The 20402-nt window shown below is 41.2% G+C and overlaps 1 protein-coding gene across 1 annotated transcript in view; it reads left to right on the top strand.

The window, feature by feature from the left end:
• cep112 (centrosomal protein 112) overlaps positions 1 to 20402 on the top strand; it is a gene marked incomplete at both ends in the record, with an annotated part of 113711 nt that overhangs the window by 87038 nt on the left and 6271 nt on the right. Inside the window, one exon of the mRNA XM_083896694.1 lies at positions 15033 to 15122. Coding sequence (XP_083752820.1) covers positions 15033 to 15122 — 90 coding nt within the window. The remainder of the gene's footprint in view (positions 1 to 15032; positions 15123 to 20402) is intronic.

Below are 20402 nucleotides of genomic sequence, written 5' to 3'. Positions count from 1 at the left end.
GAGAGAGGGTGCTTCTATTGCATGTTTTACTGTTACTTTAGTGGAAAAGTTGCTGTTTCAGCACTGGCCACTGACTGTGAGACAGTTAGATTCTATAAAAGGTGTCGCTATCTGCAGAGTTTCTCGAAGATGGTCAGATTGTTTCAGGTAACCTGTTGTGTCACAGTGCAACACAGGGCTGCGCTTATCTGGTGGGGGGAGCTCGGGACACTGTGCTTCCGTTTCAAAACTCCCACCTACCCGAGCTTTAAAAAATTGCACCTACTCAACAGACTAAAAGTGTATAATTCAAATATGTAATGTGGCACTTTTCACTAAACAGAGATAATAGCAATTTTGTTTGATTTTCAGCATGTGTGAATAATCTCTTGAAGGAAGTGAATGACCCAGTTTGGTCCATATTGACATGATATTAGGAGCTAAAATAAAGGGCAGCAGAGAGTTGCCACTCCGACAAAACCTCATGACAAGTATGTCAGTGTGAACACAGCAGCTAAAAACAACAAACGTTTAACTGGAATAACATTGTACATAACTTTTACATCATATAACTTGTAGATCAATTAAGTTGCTTAACGAAGACATTGTTGAAAGACAACAACTTCTCCAAATGCCCAATGTTTCCCAAACTTTTTACACTCCCGTTCAAAAGTCTGGGGTCACCTTTACAATCTACGCAGCATGGAAAAGTACGGAATTTAATTTGAGTAATTTCCAGGTCTGGATAAGTATGGAAAAAGGGAAAAAAAACGTATGAAAAAATGTTTGTGTTGTTTCCAGACTATCTCACTTTCTAAAATGAAATATATTAATATATACAAATCAAAACAAGTTACTAAGGCAACATAGCCTACTTTAGATGATATGAGACTAATTAAGCTGACTGTAGAATGGTGTCAAGTTACCATGGTTACTGTTACTGACTGTGATTCTCATTTATTTATTATTTTCCATACGTGTCGTCGAGCCAGCCACCTATTGTCGGCCACGACAGTGTCATGGGTCGATGCTAGTTTTCCGACGGCTGGCTTCATGAAAAATGAGTGAAGGATTTTAAAAACCATTTATTTACATAATAAGCATCTAACAATTGGTATTCAGATGTTTAATATTGACGTTGACAAGATTAGAAATAATGATTTTTATTCAAAAATAATAATTTTGACCTTCAAACTTTGCGTTAGTCAAAGAACCAGCAAAACTGTTTTCAGCTGTGCTAACATAATTGCATAAGGGTTTTCTAATCATCCAATAGCCTTCTAACGCGATTAGCAAACACAATGTACCATTAGAACACTGGAGAGATGGGAATGGGCCTCTATACACCTATGTACATATTCCATTAAAAACCAGATGTTTGCAGCTAGAATAGTCGTTTACCACATTAACAATGTATAGAGTGTATTTCTGATTCATTGAATATTATATTCATTGAAAAAAAGTGATTTTCCTTAAAAAATAAGGACATTTCTAAGTGACCCCAAACTTTTGAACGGTAGTGTATGGACCCCACTTTTTAAAGATGACAAACTATTACGTACCAATTCTCAATATAAGTCCTGACAAGATCATCCATTGCAGCTTAATGTTATGCACGTTATTTCATAAATCTAAAATAAATAGCTGGTGAAATATCTGCAAATGTGAACCAGAATCATGAACCATCTGTGGGTCCTGCCACAGTCTCTGGATATGACTGTGTTAGAGTATTCTAAACTTAGCGCGTGTGTAATTATATCTTGGGAGTTAAATGGAGTGGATCATAGCCCATACCTTTACAGCATCTGCACTTCCCTTTGGTCAGTCTACAAAGTGGCAACAATTTAATCGGGTTCCCTCATCTTCTTGTCATCTTTATCTACTGGCAGTTTAATGCACTTCTCGTTCTTTATCATCAGTTGTTGCAGTGTCCGTCCAAACCCTTTGGCCTTAAATCTGTTGGGGGTGGGGTGTGTCAGTAAACTGCATCCTTTAAAGAAGAAGAAGAGGGAAAAAAAAAAAAAGGCCCTGTCTGGATTTGACTTTTATGGAGTAGACACGAGTCACTTTTCCTTTGTTAAAGCATGGTCACAGTTTGTGCATGTGCTCTGTCATTTTTATGGTTACTTGCAAACTCCATAGTGTCTTAAAGTAGCTTGTGTGCTCTTTCGGCCGCACCCCACTTCTTAAGTCAAAACCTCTCTATGTCATTACTGTCATCCTCTTTTACAGACAGAATTTACGCCCAGGCTCCTTTTTTTAGCGTTACATTTATTTATTTATTTTTACTTATGTTTACTTCTTTTTTTTACTCGTTTTAATTTCATCTCCAGCACAATGTGAAAAAAACTGCCTGTCATGGGGAAAAAAAGCCATGTTATTAAGACATTAGATGATAGAAAGATGGCTAATCATTCATTTCCCCTGATCTTTACCGTATGCAGATTTCTCTGTTGGAATAAAAGGATCTTTTTTTTATCTGCCTCAGCAACTACACTGGGACACAGTGTCAGTCTACTGGGTGTGGTTCACTAAATAAAGAGATGTTGTGTCTGGGATCAAGACATGATGCCAACCTTGCCTCTCCCTCCAGGCTCTGGTAACCTAAACCCCCCTCACTAAGACCTGACTTTTCTCCTAAAGTGGGCAGTTAGCTCTCAAATGTTTGCCTTGAGCTCTTCACTCGTATCTGAAATGTCTAAATCCTGCGTTGCTACCATTACATGACGAAAAGTGAAGATTGCTTTTCTGACCCGGGCAGCGTTTCTTCAAATTTCTTGATCTTGATCTTGATTTGAAAGATCCAATATCGATTCGTAAAATCCTGAAATCAGTCTTTTAATATTTGCCGTTTCTTGCAAATGGATTTGTTTTTAGGCTGTATATTTTGACCTTGAAAAGGTTTTAACCATTCTGTGACCATCCTGTTGTCCCCATGCATACTTCTCATTACCGTAAAAAAAAGTTTCAAAATGATTAATCGATTACACTGGGTTACAAAATAGAAAAAAAGTGTATGTATTTTCAACTGAATTAGGACCATTTTGCACCGCTGAATTCAAAAATGACATCCATTTTTTCTCAATCAGGTCAGGTTTTTATGCTAATTTGATTATGTATCCGATCTTCTGACCAAAATAATACCAAAATAAGCATAGTAAGCATGCGTTATGAAACTTTTGACTAGATTCCTGTTAGGAACAGGTGTATTCACCGCAGATGTAGCAGAATACATCAGACTTATTTTTGCAAGATCTTCTAGTCGAAGCAATTTCATTCACTTGTAATATTAAAAAAAAAAAAACAATTAGTCATAATTTGGCACATGCAAAATCTTCAGAATGTGTTTATTGCAAGAAATATAAAATAATTTTGTATCATGCGAAAGTACCTGTACATGTAAACAAAAACGTTAAATATGTAGCTTTGTTCAGAAAGTTAACCTGATTGAGCTGATTTTTGGATTCAGCACATCGGAATGATCCTAAATCAGTATTTAGTATTAATAATGGAGTAATTGTTTCAGCTCTAGAAACATCTAAAACATGCAGGGCAGTGGGTTCCCAGGACCAGGACTGAGAAACACTGCTTTAGGGAGTAGTACACACAACAAAAACGCCTGCACATTTACTCCAAAAACAGGCAGAAACTTGAAAACAAAAATCCAGGACTGACAAGATTTAAACATAATGTAAAATAGCTCAAAGTTCAAATTGTCAAATGCGGAATTGTTTGTTTATGGTCATTTTCCTATTGACGAGTTCCTATTTTGCCATAAACTTGAAAAATCCTAATCCGTTTTTGGTATTTTATTCCTTTAAACCAGGTTTTCTCACTACCTGGTCCTGGGGAGCCACTTTCCTGTAGGTTTTAAGTGTGTTGGAGCAGGGAAACGTCTTAAACATGCAGGACAGTGGCTCCCCAGGACCAGGTAGTGAGAAAACCTGCTTTAAACTGTTATTACACATTTAAAACACGCAGTAATATTGAATAACTGCCAGATATGGAAAGTGATCTTGGAAAAAGGGGCAGAAGCAGTTACTCATTTAACATTTTTTTGACAATTCTACAGCCATAGAATCAAAGTAAATCCAGGCGACCTGATGATCATGATGGTCATAAGAGGGTTAAAGGTTTGAATTATCACCATAGACTGAGGAGTTGCACTCATTCGTGTGATTTTCTAGTTACATTTCTAATGTATACATTTATATTTTTAATGATGCACCACGTTAGAATGATCCATTTTATTTTTGTGAAATTCTCCTCCGCAACTTAGCAAAATTGGTATGTAAAATATCTCTGAATGTATCTATGAATCAAATTGGAAATCTAATTGAATCAGAATCGATTCAGTCCGCAAAATCAGTGTATCAATACGTAACGTTACGCAAGAGATGTGATAATCCACGGGGGTTCTTGACTGTCAACAGCGTCTCTGTTGCTGGTTACACTTGCTCATATTGTAGCTTTGTTGTTCGTAATCTAAACTAAACCATGACATAACTCACACACACGCACGCATGCCGTCTCCTCTGTCGCTGGGCAAAAGACACGAGCAGCGTCCTGGCACATGAGCTGTGAACAGACAGAAGCTTTCCGTTTCCATTATCTGAGTCCTCATTAATATGATCCCGGCTGTATTAACCACCCGCTAATGAGACTCCAATTAGTGGTTGAATGGCTTATTAAAGGCCAGACATGCAGGGGAGGGGAGAGAAGCTAAAGCTAAATAGAGGTAAATAAAAGAAAAAATAGCAATGACTTATTTAGTGTAAACCTGAAATAAAAGAAAGAGAGGAAGGGAAGAAAGGTGGAACTGCACGGAGGAAGTGTGAGGATTGACACAGCAAACACAAGGGCAAGGGAAGAAATGGAAAAACAGAGAGAAGAGAAAGTGTGTGTGTGTGTGTGGGGGGGGGGGGGGCAGAGCTGTCAGTGGGTTTGTCAGAGGGAGTGTGTCGCCTGCTGACATTGTTTCCATGCTGCTCACTTCAAAGAGCCGGGATTATGAAGAGAGCGAGGGGCTTCAGACAATGGGAGGGGAAGAAAATAACATCAAAGTTAGCTGCGTATTTGAATTGGGATAATCCCAAAACAGTTGTTCTGAATGCATGCTGCACCAGATCAGATATTCCTCTTTTTTTCCCCCTCCCTTATACCAGCTCTGTTCTGCTGTTTCTAGCCTGAATTTAGCCTCGTCTGTGGTCCGACTGTACTCAGGAGTTGTTCACTGCACACAGACCTTCGTATCTCGTAAAGCTCTTTTTTTTAGAACAACGGTAGTACAGTTAAGTATGCTCATTATCTGGGTTTTATTTTGTATAAGTGATGTTTAGGTGGAGTACTATATTTGTGAGGCGTGTGTGTGTGCGCGCCATACTTTGCTCTGATGTAATAAACTTAATATCAAGTATGTTAACGCAAAAACCAGTAGGTGGAGCAAACCTGGAGTAGAAGCCTTCTGGTATGAACTAACTCATTTTATTATAAACACTGAAACAAATCACTGCCTTTAATATAAACACTTTGAACCCAGGTTTGCAGCCTTTAGCTCCTTTTACTTTGTAATTCTGGTGCTTTGGATAATACACTACACTCTACTTAATGCTCTGCCTTTTCGTTCTAATGACCTCTCATGAATAAAGTTGTGGTCCGAGTAGTATTTCTGATCCAGTTACACTACCGTTCCAAAGTTTGGGGTCACTTGGAAATTATTTATTTCTTATTATATATCTTATTTTTGAAGGAAAAGCACTTTTTTTCAATGACTATAACATTAAATGAATCATAAATACACGTTATTTATTGTTAATGTGGTAAACGACTATTCTAGCTGCAAACCTCTGGTTTTTAATGGAATATGTACATAGGTGTATAGAGGCCCATTTCCAGCAACCATCTCTCCAGTGTTCTAATGGTACATTGTGTTTGCTAATCATGTTAGAAGGCTATTGGATGATTAGAAAACCCTTGAAAACCGTTGTGCAATGATGTTAGCAAAAGCAAAATTTAAAATCATTATTTCTTGACTTTACTATATTTTCTATTTATTTTGCAACTCTTTTGATGAATAAAAGTGTGACTTTTAATAGCAAAAAAAAAAAAATGATATAGCTGACCCCAAACTTTTGAACGGGAGTGTATATTTAGTTACCAATTATCTCATAAACAGTGGACAAGGCAGATGTGGGCAGTGTTAGTGCTGCCAGTGTCAAAGCACCGTGGGAAAGGGAATGCAAGATGAAAAACGTTGTTTTTGCTTTCACTTGTGCTGTCTATTTGTATCAGGTAAGGGGAAACGGGAGCTGATAGTATATAGAGGAAGCCAGTGTAGTGCATTGGGACACAGCCAGCAGTTTGTGTTAGTGTTCACTTCCTGATGTCATCTGTTGCCCTGTGTGTGCTGATATCTCAGCAAAGTGTCCCCCGTTTATGGATGGATTTTTTGTTTTATTTCTTTGATAGTTTAATAGTGTAGTTACTGGAATAATTTTAGTGCGGAACAATATGCACATTTTTTTGTCTGTGTGTGTATGTGTGTGCATGTTAAGGCTGTATGAATGTGCAGCTGCCATATCTGACAGATCTCAAGCCCACATTAGCCTGCCAAGAGAAAGGTACAGACACACACACATCTCCTCTCTTTCTCACACACCCTCTCCTCTCTCTCGCTCTCCAACTCTGTTTCTTCCAACTCTTTCTGTCTCAAACTCTGTCACCACACGCACATTCACAAGCACACATGCTCACCTCACCCTGCCAAAAAGGGAGAGGTGGCTGGTGAATAAACAATGGCACTCCGCCCATAGTGTCACCCGCCTGGGCTTTGATCAGCACCGCTGTTCCTGCTCCCCACAGCAGTGCTTCCTGTCTCTCTGCCTGCTGAATGTTGCCGCGCGTACACCTGTGCACATGCACACACACACCCCTTTAACATATTGTTCATGTCTCATTCTTATACCTGGATTCGCTCTCTCTCCTATTTTCTCCTCACTAAGTATTTATCTGTGTGTTTCTGTCCCTCAAACTCGCCCACAAACAATGCTTTGAGTTAGTGCCCTTATCACTACACCTTTGAATAGTGTTCTCTGACAAACACCCACATATGCACTGTGGTTTCACACACACACACACACACTGGCAGAGACAGGGCTTCACACCTTGGATCCATGGCCCGTCCTGCAGTAACGTCGAGTGCCAGTCAAAGAGAAGGTCCTCCTGTTGCAGTGTCCTCTGGGTGAAGTGACAGCAGACAGATTGCATTATGCAACAGTGACCATTGTCTCGCTCTGTTTGAGGATGAGAGTGAATACATGAGCGTGCACTCTTCTTTGTCCCCGAGACACTGCCAGGTGTCACATTTAGGAGTAGTCCGTGTGATCCTCGCCTTTTCGCCTTTATGCATGTACACCAGTAACGAGGGACGTGTTTTTCCGGGCGTGTGCGCGCACACAGCGACACAAACGTGCGAACGTTCAGCACAGCTAGTTGTAGCAGCTGCAGTTTGTCTGTACTTTCTTTAGTTATATATGCATTAGGTTTTTTTTCAGTGGGGGTTGAAAGAATGACTTTGCCTATGGGAAGGAATGGCAGCGGTGGATCAAGAACAGGTGTGCTGGATACCCTCTGTTGCAAAGGCAAAGAGTTGCTTCAATCGTTGTGTGTGTGTGTGTGTTTGTCGTCTTTGTTTGTGTGTCCCTCCACGTCCGCCAACACATGTTCCATGTTCTTTGCGTCAACCTTGAGCTACGTAGTTTACTGAAGTATGCGAAGCCATCTGTGTTTCTGTCACTTTCTTTTAATTCTATGCATGATTTACCATGCATTGTTTTGTTTTGTTTTTTAAAAGATATTAAAGGAGTCATATTATTCCCTGTTTCTACAAGTTAACCTAGTTCCCTGGTGTCCTAATGAACATGTCTGTGACATGCTTTGGTCAAAATACCTTAAGGATGAAGCACCACAGCAGTTCAATCACCCTGCCAAAACAGCCATGTTCAGAACGCGGTTTTTAGTGCCTGTCTCTTTAAATGCAAATGAGACACAGGAAACTCAGTGTCACTGAGGCTCCGTCAGTTAACAGCAGTTAGCATTTGGAAAAGCCATCATTTGCCGACTCTAGCCGGCACATTGACGTCATATATAACATGTATCCACTGGACACGTAAATCCTCTGAAGATGGAAGTTTGTGTAGAACTCTGTGCTGCACTGTGCAGCCAAGAATAGAACACTTTGCGTACTTCCACTCCTCTGCATCCTTCCACTTCCTCGCCTGCACTCTCACATTTTTTAGGGACAAAGTGGAGCTCCACAAGACAACAATTCCAGGAATTTACCGTTGTCTGACATACGGTGCGGAAGTCAACATCTCGTGTTTTATCTCCTGTACGCCACAAAAACATGAGTGAATCATCTTTTTAAACACTTTGCCTACTCATAGGGCCTCCAGAGTCCCAAATATAAGTATTAAAATGATTGAAAAGTTGGTTTTGCATAATGTTTCCCCTTAATAAATAAAATGGCTCTTTGAAAGTGTAACTGCAAACCTTTGGGAGATTTTAGGCCTTGTTAAATAAAGGGTTAGGGTTAGTAACCCTGTTGACGTCAGCAGTCCCAAGTCTGCTTCTTTAACCTCTTCAACCTCTAAGTCACAGTTGCCTGTAAACGCTGGAGAGACAAAGCGAAGGCAGCACCAACTGACAAACCAGTTAGAGCGTGTGTGTTTTTTTGTTTTAAAGCAGATGCTTACTTTGCTAACACAAAAGAGCAAGACATACTTTTCTACTATGCAAAGGCCACTCTAGCTGTAGCACCGTCTGGCTGCACACTCCCAACTCCAAGTTCAGACATATTACAATATAGTCGGCAATAAATGTGTCACTTTCTGTCAGTATTGGTGTGAAATATGGATCAATACCTTCCTCTTTCACACTCTTATTCTGTTTATGTAACCGTATAAGCACCCAAATGCCTTCATGTCCACATAAAGGCTTGTGTACCCACTCATCTTGACTTGTGTGCATAGTGTTGGCTGATTGATGACTTTTCCGGCTGTGGGCAGATTCCCGGCAGCGTTTGATCCACATATCAGAGGAGGAGGTGGAAGTAGGAGAGAGATAACATTCCAGGATGCTACGAAGGAACGTGGGAAGTAGAACAACTCATAGAGGACATACTCTGTTCAAGGACAACAAACGGAAATTACTCATTAAACCACAGGCCTAATTCTAAGTACAAAGAAACCATAATGGCCAAAATGTTTTGTGCGTCCCTGTTCCAGTAACTCTATGTATACGTAGTTGGAAAAATCCCCAAATGCAGAAATCAATAGAAACACAACACTGACTATCAGTTGCCATAATAAGATATACTTGCATTTTATAGTTTATGTAATAAGAGCTAACCAAGTCTTGAACTCAGCGACAAAATTTCCAATGATTAATTGGGCTGATATTTGTCATTTTTTAATAATCAGCCTTGGTCAATTACTATTTATTAAGGGACAGTTGTTACACATTAAACCCCCTTGAGAGAATTCATATAAGTAACATTTAATACGTGTTTCATGTATGTAATATTTAGTTTATACATTATTTTTTTATTTAAAATCAACAATTGCACTGCGGTGCACACACAAAATAAAGTTTTGTAACCTATTTAACCCTCTTATGACCATCAAAAAATGTTCAATGACTGATTCTTTCCGCCCCTTTTCCCAAGGTAACTTTCACTTTTGATATCTGGCAGTTCAACTGTTTTAGGAATTACGGTATTGAGAGGCTGACGTCACAAATGTGTGATGGGCTGGTGAATCTCTGCAGAAGTCCTGAGGGCCACCGTAATGACAAGTATATGGACGCAAAGCGTTCCGGTATCCATCTTCTACTGCTTTATCCTGTCAGTGACGACAGGATGCTTAACTATTCATTATGAAACATAACTGAGAATCCATTTTAGTTGCATGGGAATGCAATTTCTTTGTGTGTGTGTGTGTGTGAATCTGAACATTTGATCTCAGATGAAAACACTAATCTTTTATGTTGTGTCTCACTTTATCAAGAGCTCTTAGGCTGAAATTGTATTTGCAACTTTTGCTAAACTTAGCATCAATTCAATGATCTATTATTTGATAAAGGGAATATATGCATGTAAACCCACACATAAACACATGCGCTCGGCATATGGTGCATATTACAGAGTTGTTTTCTTATTCTCTCTCTACTGTAGCTCACAGCGGCAGAGAGAGTCAAAGACGGAAAGCTAGAGAACAGTGTGTTCTCCCCGTGGGCATAGCTCAGTTGCAACATGTCTTCATTACTGCAGCAATTGTCTTCTGACTATTTCCATGAGTGCGAGGAAAGGTGCCTCCATAACTGTGCCACCATGTTTGCACATTGCAAGAGACAAGATTACAGTTCTGTTCAGAGGATCCGCAACTCAGAATCAACTCTGCGAGAAGTGCTGAATATCATCAAAGTACTGAAAGCAAGTCGGTTCATGCCAATATCAGTGATATCTTTCAGAGGGGCTGTCCTGGTCGACTTGCTAAAGCACGTCTCTTTATTCCTACACACAGTCGGGCAGAAAGCAAAAGCAAAAGTTTCTCTTCTCTAACACCTCAGGAGGGAGACCTCTCCTCCTCCTCCTCCTCCTCCTCCTCCTCCTCCTCCTCCTCCAGCTTCTCTCTTACACTCACTTTTTTACCTTTCCCACAATCCTTTGATAAAAGTGCAGATCAAAGAGAGTCTGTGCTCATCTCTCTGGCCATCCATCTCTCCTTGAGGTTAGCACCTCCTTTATTATTTACTATTGGATCAGTAGACATACATACACACACTGCCTTGTTCTACTAAAGCTGGTGTGAATGTGGGAGCGCAGTCCACATACTGTGTCTTTGCTTAGATATGTCTGTGTGCTTCAAGCCCCTTGTGTATATCTGTTCTTACCCTTTTGTGTGTGTGTGTGCTTGCGTGTGTCTGTGTGTGTGTGCGAGTGTGTGCGTCCTTGGCTGGAGGCGGTGCAGTGTGAGGTTTTTGCTGCTGTCTGAAGTTGTCCAGCCTCAGTGTCATTAGAGGATCTCTTTAATCCAGACTTTGGGAGAAACTTCTGACAGCACGCTGCAAATAGAAGGCCCCGCCGCACATGAAGAGCAGCTCGGCTCCTAACAAAACACCAAGTTTAAAGAGGCCCCTGGCCTTTTTTTTTTTTTCCTCCTCCCACTCTCCCCTCCCTTCTTCCATTTTGCTTCTTTTTTTTTTTCTCCCCCTGCCCTCTGTTGCTTTAACTTCACCCTAGGGAAACATGCTTCCCTTATCTGAGCTGGAGGACCACCCAGGAAAGATGACTCGGTGCATCTGTGTGCATACACAGCGCTGAAATTGCACAGTCATTTGAATACAGCGCTCGCATTTTTAGAACTTTCGCTGTTAATATTAATGCGTGCCTGTACCTGCACGGATCGCTGTGAGCGGTGTGTTTACTGGTGCTTGCGTGCACGTGTGGCTCGCTAATCCTATTCCAAAACTTTGGAATGAAAGGCAGAAGCACATCGCTGATGGAGAGGTGAGAGGGGCCTTAAAGCTGTTGCAGCAGAGGTTCACTGCTGTTCCCCCCCCTCCCATTTCTGAACCTGTTTTCTTCTTTATTCCACAATGACTTCCTGATATTTGCTATGTCTTTGTCTTAGCCTTTGGCTTGGGTTTGTGTTTATTTTTTTCAACCTCCCCTCAAGGAAATCTGATTTCCCCCCTTCTCCCGGCCTATTCTCAGTAATCTTAAGTCTGCATGGCTGATAAAGACCACATCGCCCTGAGCATCTGGAGACATTTTAGCTTGATCCTCTGTACACGGTCATTCACACATCTTTACACACTCAATACTGTGGAAACAGCCAGTATTTTTGTGCATGTGTGCGTCTTAACACGAGACAGACAGGAAGTTTGCAAAGAGAACCTTTTTTGGTGAAATTGTTGTACAAGTTTCCTCACTGATATTTACCTATAAACTGGGACATACTATGCAAAACCAAATGTTTAGTCATTTTAACTCTGACTCTGGAGGCCCTATGAGTACTCAAATTGTGGAAAAAAAATTACTCCTCATATTTTTGTGGCCCACCTCAGTCTAAGTAAAGGAGATAAAATATGCGGTGTTGACTTCCGCAACGTATCTGACGTCACAGTTGGAATTGTCTCGTGGAGCTCTGCTTTGTCCCTAAAAAAACGAAGTGCTGGCGAGGGCAATAGTATCCGGAATAGTGGAAGTCTGCAAAGTGTTCTATTCTTGGCTGCACAGTGCAGCACAGAGTTCTACACACATTTACAGCCTCAAAGGATTTACGTGTCAAGTGGATTCATATATGTCGGCAAATGATTGCTTTTCCAAATGCTAACTGCTGTTAGCTGCCAGAGCCTCAGTGACCCTGGCGTAGTTTCCTGTGTCTCATTTGCATTTAAAGAGACAGGCACTGAAAACAGAGCGTTCTGAACAGGGCTGTTTTAGCAGGGTGATTGAACTGCTGTGGTGCTTCATCCTTAAGGTATTTTGACCAAAGCATGTCACAGACATGTTCATTAGGACACCAGGGAACTAGGTTAACTTGTAGAAATAGGATATAATATGAGTCCTTTAATTATTGTTTGAGGTGACTAAGTTTACACAGGATTAAAATCATATACTTGTTAACAGCTGTCTGCAGTGTCTACATTATTGACTTATTTATTTATGTCATATGTCTGTCAGAGTTGGTGCAATAGATACTCCTATGTGCTTAAGCCCGGCCCTGAATGCCATGTACCATATCTCAGACGGCGATAATGACTAAGCATTGCTCTGATCCTTTCTGACTCATCAAGAGCTTCTATTCATCAGTGGAATCATCTCGTATATTTCTATTAACGAAGTGACAAGTGGTGAACATTTTCTCCTCGGAGTTGTTTTGAGCACATCAGATGCAGAACCCACATGAAAGGGAAGAGCACGTCAGCATGTGAGGCACACGAGTCAGCCTTACTTCCCAGAAGACCTGGTCCAGAAATGCTGTGTCACACTGCAGTGAATCAGAAGCGGGGTTTTAGAAAGTCGAGGCTGTTTTGTCAGGGTCTCTCTTCATCAGCTGTGCTGCTGCCTGGAAGAAGAGATGGAGGAGGATTTACGGTTAACGCCGAGCAGATTAATCTACGTGTCGACCATCACTCACTGTCTTTCTACCAACCATTAACCTCGAAATATTCACTTCTTCAAGCTGACGGAGCATAAAATTGTTGCCTCCTCAAAAGAAAAGTGAGGGAAAAATGCCTCACCATTACAGTAAACTCGTGTGAAAGGTGCCAGCTCCACAGAAGAATTCTTTTCTAGTTGTTGGGCCTTTGATTCACCAATAAACAAAATGAAAATGATGAAATGGAAGGCAACTGCGTGCTCTGGATGAAGATGTGGGCCGTAATGGGATCGTGACTGCCTAAGAAACAGCCTCAATAATAGGATCAGCGTGCTGGAGGCCAGCTGCTTTTCGTGCTGCAGTTTTGAAACTGACTGTGCTCTCAAATCAAAAGACAGTCAAGTAACGTGCGTTGATATGTGTAGCATGTGACTGTCAGTCAGACAGGGTGTAGAGGTGACGGGGTTTTGGTGGTAGAATCATGTTCTCATGTCAGAAATTAGGGGGGGGAATGATTTTATATTTTCTTTTTTCTTTCATTGTGACCCCTTCCTTCCCTTTTACCCAGAAGCTCGTAGAGTTCCTACCCTGAAGTTCTTTCTGGCCCCGACGCCTTACGCTCTGTGTATGATTTATGTCAGTGGAGTGGGTTGTAGATCAGGCGGTCATGCTTATCATCTAAACCGGGTTTCCTTCAGCTCTGAGAATCAACAAGGCAACACCTGTAGTCCTCAATCAACTCCACTGGGGGAGAAACACTGACATTGTTGATGCAAGACAGAGCTCCTCACACTTTGAGTTTGCGTGTGTGTGTGTGTGTGTGTGTGTGTGTGTGTGTGTGTGTGTGTGTGTGTGTGTGTGTGTGTGTGTGTGTGTGTGTGTGTGTGTGTGTGTGTGGAAGTGTAAAGGCATGTCTGTGCTTTTATGATAAGGTGTGTGGTGTGTGTGCGCATATATCACTCTGCTTTTCATGCGGACTAATCAAACATGAAGTGTCCATATGTGCACTCAAGACATCTGGTTCTGTGTCACAGGCAGGAACTTTTTCTTTCTTTCCACCGCTATCACTTACAGGCAGAAAGGCGGAAAAACTGCCTCAATCACACATACCATTCCTTCCTTCTTTTCTTCTTTCTTGGTTGAATTCTGGAAAACAAATTTCTACTCTAGCATTTGACCACTAGGTCAGCTCCAAAAGGTGTTGCGGTGCTTGGGCGCGCACCTCTGAATTTTTCTAACTTTGTCGGCTACGGCCAGGTCCGCTTGTACAAACATTTGTATGACTCTGTCCGAGAGCACTGAGACAGTCAAATGGCCTTAAATTCATGGAAGGAGATTGCTACCACGTTACAAAAAGACGATGGTTTTTGCTGTAACGCAAACAAAACAAAAAAGCAAAATAAACTTTGTAACAACTCTGCTAAAGTCGTATATATAGATACAGCGTGTGTCACCATGTTGGATGATGACATTTATCTAGCCGCACACGTTGACTTCCTGCTTATTCACTGAATATTTTGGCTGTACGCGCCCTGCCGTTGAGGCGAATACTGCAATGAACAACACCTCCGTGCACGCTTGTAGGTCGCACGCCGTCTGCAGAGCCCCCGCGCCACAGTGTCACGTGCAAGCATAAACAAGGATTTATACTGTATATATCTTATTACCTTCAAATAAATAATGTTCCAATAAAAAAAGCTAATAAACTGAATAGTCTAATTCCTTGTCTAAGTAGACGTTTTGGATTATGAGGGAAACGTCTCAATAATGTCTATCATGACTTCTTTTTGCCGCACCAGTATTGCTATTATTACATTACTCAATCTTGAGTCGCTTTTCTTCTTGCGTCAGTCAACGCTGACTCCCTCTCTCTATCTCTGTTTTCCCCAGACTATGCAGGAAAAAATGGAAAGTTTTCAGAGGCAGCTTCACTGCACGGAGAAGAAGCTCCTGAGCAAAGAGCTCGAAACGGAAGAAAAGGTAAAACAGCAACTCCTTATTTCTCCCCTGTTCATGATTGTCAGGCCTGTCTCTCTCTCTTAAAGCTCATTTGCTTCTCACCATTACTGTTGCATAGCTCACAGAGTCCAACATGAACACGTTTCCATCTGCTGCCCTCAGTCTTTTCATCATGCTTCTTTTTGCATCTTGCCAACTCATTTCATGTCTGTGACTTGTTCTTATTAACTCCACCATCCTTGTGGAGGAGCCCCTTAAAACACAGATCACTGCTTCCCCATCACCTGATATCCCCCTGTCGCCTCAACCTTTACCTGCCATCCTTACGTGGCCCTGCAGGAGGTGGTACAAAACACAAAGAAAGTCAATTTTTCATCTCCCCTCATCACTTTACCATTCTCCTGGTCAGAGCAGGAGAAATGCCCCCTCACACATTACCCAAATTCCTTGAGATTTAGCTTCAAGAGCCAGCGCCTAGGGCCTGGAATGCCACCACCGCCTGTGTTCAGAGGGAAGCCTCTGTATGCACACACACACACACACACACACTCCCCATGGCTCTCCAGAATGCCCTGTAATCAGGCTCTGTTTTGACCTTGACACACACAGAGAAGAAAGCAGTAATGACTACACTCACACAGGAGGCTCTTCTTTGTAGCCTGGTATGTACACCGAAAGGCATTCATGCCTGTGTCCCCTCTGATCCGCCCACTGACCCTTGTACACACTTCACACACTCGTCACACACCTCAGTGTCTGACTGTCATAAATCTGTTGGAAGGGGGTCACTGGTTTTTAGGAGGTGTTGGTCGCTGACCCAGTCCCACAGGCGCTGCATATTGTTTCCTACGACTTAAGCCTCAATTATGAGAACTCCTGTGAGAGCGCACGTATGTACAGCTGTGGACGCTGTGGACATGGAAGTTATTCACATTATACTCCACCAGTTTATACCCACTTTAGATTAGAGAACACATATTCACTATTAACTAGGTGCACCGATGTACATATTCCATTAAAAACCAGACGTTTGCAGCTGGAATAGTCGTTTACCACATTAACAACGTATAGAGTGTATTTCCGATTAATTTAATGTTATATTAATTTTTCCTTCAAAAATAAGGACATTTCTAAAGGCCACATTATACCTCTACAACTGCGTAATGCGTTATCCAACGGCGTAGCCATGGAGACCCCTCGAGCCCTCATAGTTCTCCGTTGTGGTGCCGGATACGCACTCCAATTTCCCACCCGATCAGTAGGGGTCGCTATGCAAGTTTGTTGTGCTTCTGGCTACAGTGAGCAATGGTGTCCGAGAGAGAAATACTTTTTGTTGTTGTTGTTTCAGCTGAATAACATTGAAACACGGATATTTTTGATACAAAAATAGAAACGTGAAAGACTGAGGAGACGTGTTCGGAGGTGGTATGTAAATTATTTCATGCACCTGGAGACGATGGCGAGGCTCTCCGGCGGCATAGAGCACTTTACGCAGGAGTATAAATTGGGCTTAAGTCACCCCAAACAGTAGTATATAAGTAGCATACTAGCCCTTTATGTTAGTAAGCACCTAGTTAATGGTGAATATGTGCTCCCTAAAGTTTTAGCCACAGTTTACAGAGAAACAAACAACACATTGATGTAAACATGAAGATCCACACAGAGCTGTGGGTACCATGACAAAATGTACCATGTCTCACACTCACAGGAAGTACATAACGCTGGTGTTCTACTTTCAGCATCTGAAAGTTTGCAAGGGTGACAGAAATACAGCCTGTGTTAAGTACAAACAAAAAAACAGCTTCATTGACCGTATGCGAGGCGGATACCATTAAACCCCACTCACTTTCCGAATTGTATGATGCAACGTGAAGCCCTACAGTTAAGAGGAGAACTAATGAGAACCCACAAATAATAAGAAGTAAACGAAAAACAAATGTAAGACCAGCAATTAGAGAGAACCAGATTGTGTTTTCAACTGGGTTTATGTCATGTGGTTCTTTTGATCACTGCCCTTGAAACTCACCAATCTCCTCAAGTCATACTGTATATATACACACATATATATGATAATCTGTCATATCATAGTCGAGTCATATGATAGTCTGTCTAGTTGCAAAATAGACAAAAGGACTTCATACCGTATCTAAAATATCAAACGCTTCTCTTCTCTCCGAGCTCCTCGAGCTACTGATCATTAGAACCTGACCTCGCTAGCAACCAGAATTGTGATTTAAAATCCTCTATCATATATTTATATAACTTTAGTTTAGTGTGTTATGGAATAATACATTTAAGAGTTTGCACATAAGTGTAATACTACATACTAGGCATGTGGAAATAAAGGTGCGTGCTCTCTATAGTTTCTTAGTCGAGATGAAAAGTAAATCTTACTTCTTTGCCTGTTTTATTTCGTAATAACATCCTCTTTGAGAAAGTGACACAAAGTAAGAAAAGTGAATTTCCCTATCAATCGTGATTGCTGTTAAATCTGCACAATGTGAAACTATGAAATGTACTTGCGAGTGAGATAATGGAGATTTGGTCAAAGTACTTAGTTCTGCTGTCGCTCCACAATAACGACCAACACGTGCGTTGTGTGGAGCTAAGTTTAGCTTAGTTCCGTGTCAATAAAAAAGGCACTATATTTCAGACAGATTTCAAAAACACTGCTACCTGATATGAGGACAGCAAGGGTTACGATTTAAGCAAAGCAATGTGACGAAGCACAGAATCTGTAAACAAGAATCTGACGGCGCATTTGGAACCAATTTTAGATTCGCGATGGTTCTTGATTCTGTGCCACAAGCGAATCTCAGTCATTAATGTATCGCAGGTTTAGTTGTTGCGACAAAATAAGTGAGAGACCGTGCCACAGCTGGATGAGAATGAAGGAATCTCGGAAAACACAGATGGGACAACTGTGGCTGGATCCTGAGCGATACAATGAGACGCACACCGTTAAAAACGATCGGGCATTTTGACAAGAAATTGTGACTGCGTTAGAAAGAAGTCTCTTACAGGATGGACTAGCCTAACCTACAGAAGAGGAATAGGGCCACACAGAAAAAAAAATATTTGACTTCTGACTTTAAACTCAGAACTAGGGGTGCCCAGATTTCTGAGAATGCAGTCAGAATTCTGAGTTTAAAACGGACCTAGACCGGAAGTTCCAATTAACCCAGTTTTTTGTGTGCATCTGCGCCATTACCTTGTTTATGAAGCCCTAAAGTTTCGAAACAAGCAGTTCAGCCATTGCTGAGAACACTGTGTTGTATTGTAATCTCGGGCTCAGCGAGATCTCTGAAAAAACCTGGTCCAGTGTGCTAATTCTGTCACTTCCGGGTTTTGGCCAATCACAAGACAGTTGGGAAGGTTCACGCTGGCTGGCCAATCGCAACAAAGTTCTGTCTTCTGTGGGTGAGATTTCAGTCTGAAACACCGTGGCTGACGAGAGCTTCAGTGAGGAGAGATTTCTATCGGCTCATTTACAGCAACTAGGAGGTTTTTGACCATAAAAACAAGTTAATGTATGTAAGTAGACCTCCATAACTCACATATATGTGCAACAGGACCACTATGTGAGCTCTGTCATAAATTCTGAGTTTAAAGTCAAGTTGTGTGGCCCTAATCCTCTTCGGTACAAACCCACAAGAAAACAACTATGAAAACCAAAATTACCTAATCCTCTAATAATAATAAGTGATCAAATTGGTCAGTTTATTCCTCAGTAAACATGTGTACAATAAATTCTGATTGATTCTCTTCCGGTCTAAGGTTCAGTAACTTACTCTTAAACTAAATTAAAGCCTATAAACACCTGTGACTGCTTACCAGAGATTTAATGCTGATTCACAATTCAATTTGTTTGTTTTTTTTACTCCAAAATCAGAAGTACTTTGATCCTGCCTCCTCTAAAATGACGGCTGAGCACCTGACCTTCTCATTGAAAAATTGAATCGGACTGTTTGGGAGTACAGCTCTTTTTATAAATGTGTAATGACACACTGGGCACGTTGAATTGAACATGTTTAAAGATGCATCTTCCTGCAACATGAGAGCGTGGTGAAATAAGAAAATGAATTATTCTTGGAGCTGTTTTTAGTATTGATGCAAAAGAGTCTTCCTGATTTTCTGTTTTTGTACAGGCACAGATTACATCAGCAGCTACCAATCCCATCGCATCACTCCAGCAACTTCACTAAGATCTGTAGCCACTTCTAATCTCCTTTTTTTTTTTTTTTTTCTAAAGATATTTCTTCTTTTCCCCACTTGCAGCAAAGCATTTTTTTCATATCGCTTCCTTGGTGAACTCTCTGAGTGCAAACTGAGTGGATGATGAGGTGCAAACTTTGTGAGTGGCGTCGTTTTTGATGTACTCTTTTGTTCCTGACAAGGTTTTTTTTTTTTAAGCTTTTGGAACAAGGGGGGTTTATCAAAAATGTCTTTCCATCATCCCCCAACCCCACAAAACCATCCCACGCAAGCCTGCGCACACGCACGCCAAATTCATTAGCATACATCAAGCTTCCCAACAATATGACAAACTTTATTTGAACGTTGTAAGTGTCGAGGGCTTGTTCTCTACCGCTGGCAGCTGTCAAACGCCACGCCATGTGACAGTACCAAACACCACGGCAAGTCAAAACCACTATATATAGATGAAATGTTCTCACTTTAAGATGACTGCGAGGGGAAAACGACGGCTCTTTGCAGTCTTCAAAAAACGAGAGAATCTCACTTCGTCGGGAACAAACAAAATCTCGTTTTGAAAAGAGCTGCAGAGATGAAACCTGATTTTCCTCCAGAAATTCAAAGTCCCTTTTGATTGCTTTGAAAAATAGCGACTCACTTTTTTTTCCCTCCCTCCCTCCCTCCGTGTTTCCCTTCCTCTCTTTTTCTCTCCTGCTCACTCTCATCTCATGTCCGTCACTGGCCAAAAACCTTCTGGAAAGGCTTGATCAACAAGCGTTGCTCAATCCAAACATCTGTCCTAATAGTGATGAGGTTTTTTTTTTTTTTTTTTCTCCCTCCACCTGTCAGAAAAACAAACATGCCTTTGCTGTACAAAGTTAAAAGAAAAGGAAAATGTGTATTTGAGTGAAGGGACCTTGGAACTGATGAGAGGATGCGATGCTGAGGAACGGCGTCTCTCAGAGAATGAGTGAGACATCTTTGGGGAGTCGAAGACATTGTCCCGTGTTGAATTTGAAAGACGGAGACGACTTGAATTGGTACTTTACTTGTCCTTGTCTCCTTTTTTTTCTGTCTGTTAGGTTAGTTTATGTTTCCACATTAGAG

The sequence above is a fragment of the Microchirus variegatus genome (genome assembly GCF_963457635.1).
Source record: "Microchirus variegatus genome assembly, chromosome: 10".
In the NCBI taxonomy this organism is placed as follows: Eukaryota; Metazoa; Chordata; class Actinopteri; order Pleuronectiformes; family Soleidae; genus Microchirus; species Microchirus variegatus.
Note: the sequence above shows the minus strand (reverse complement) of the source record. Positions and strands in the feature narration are given on the sequence as shown.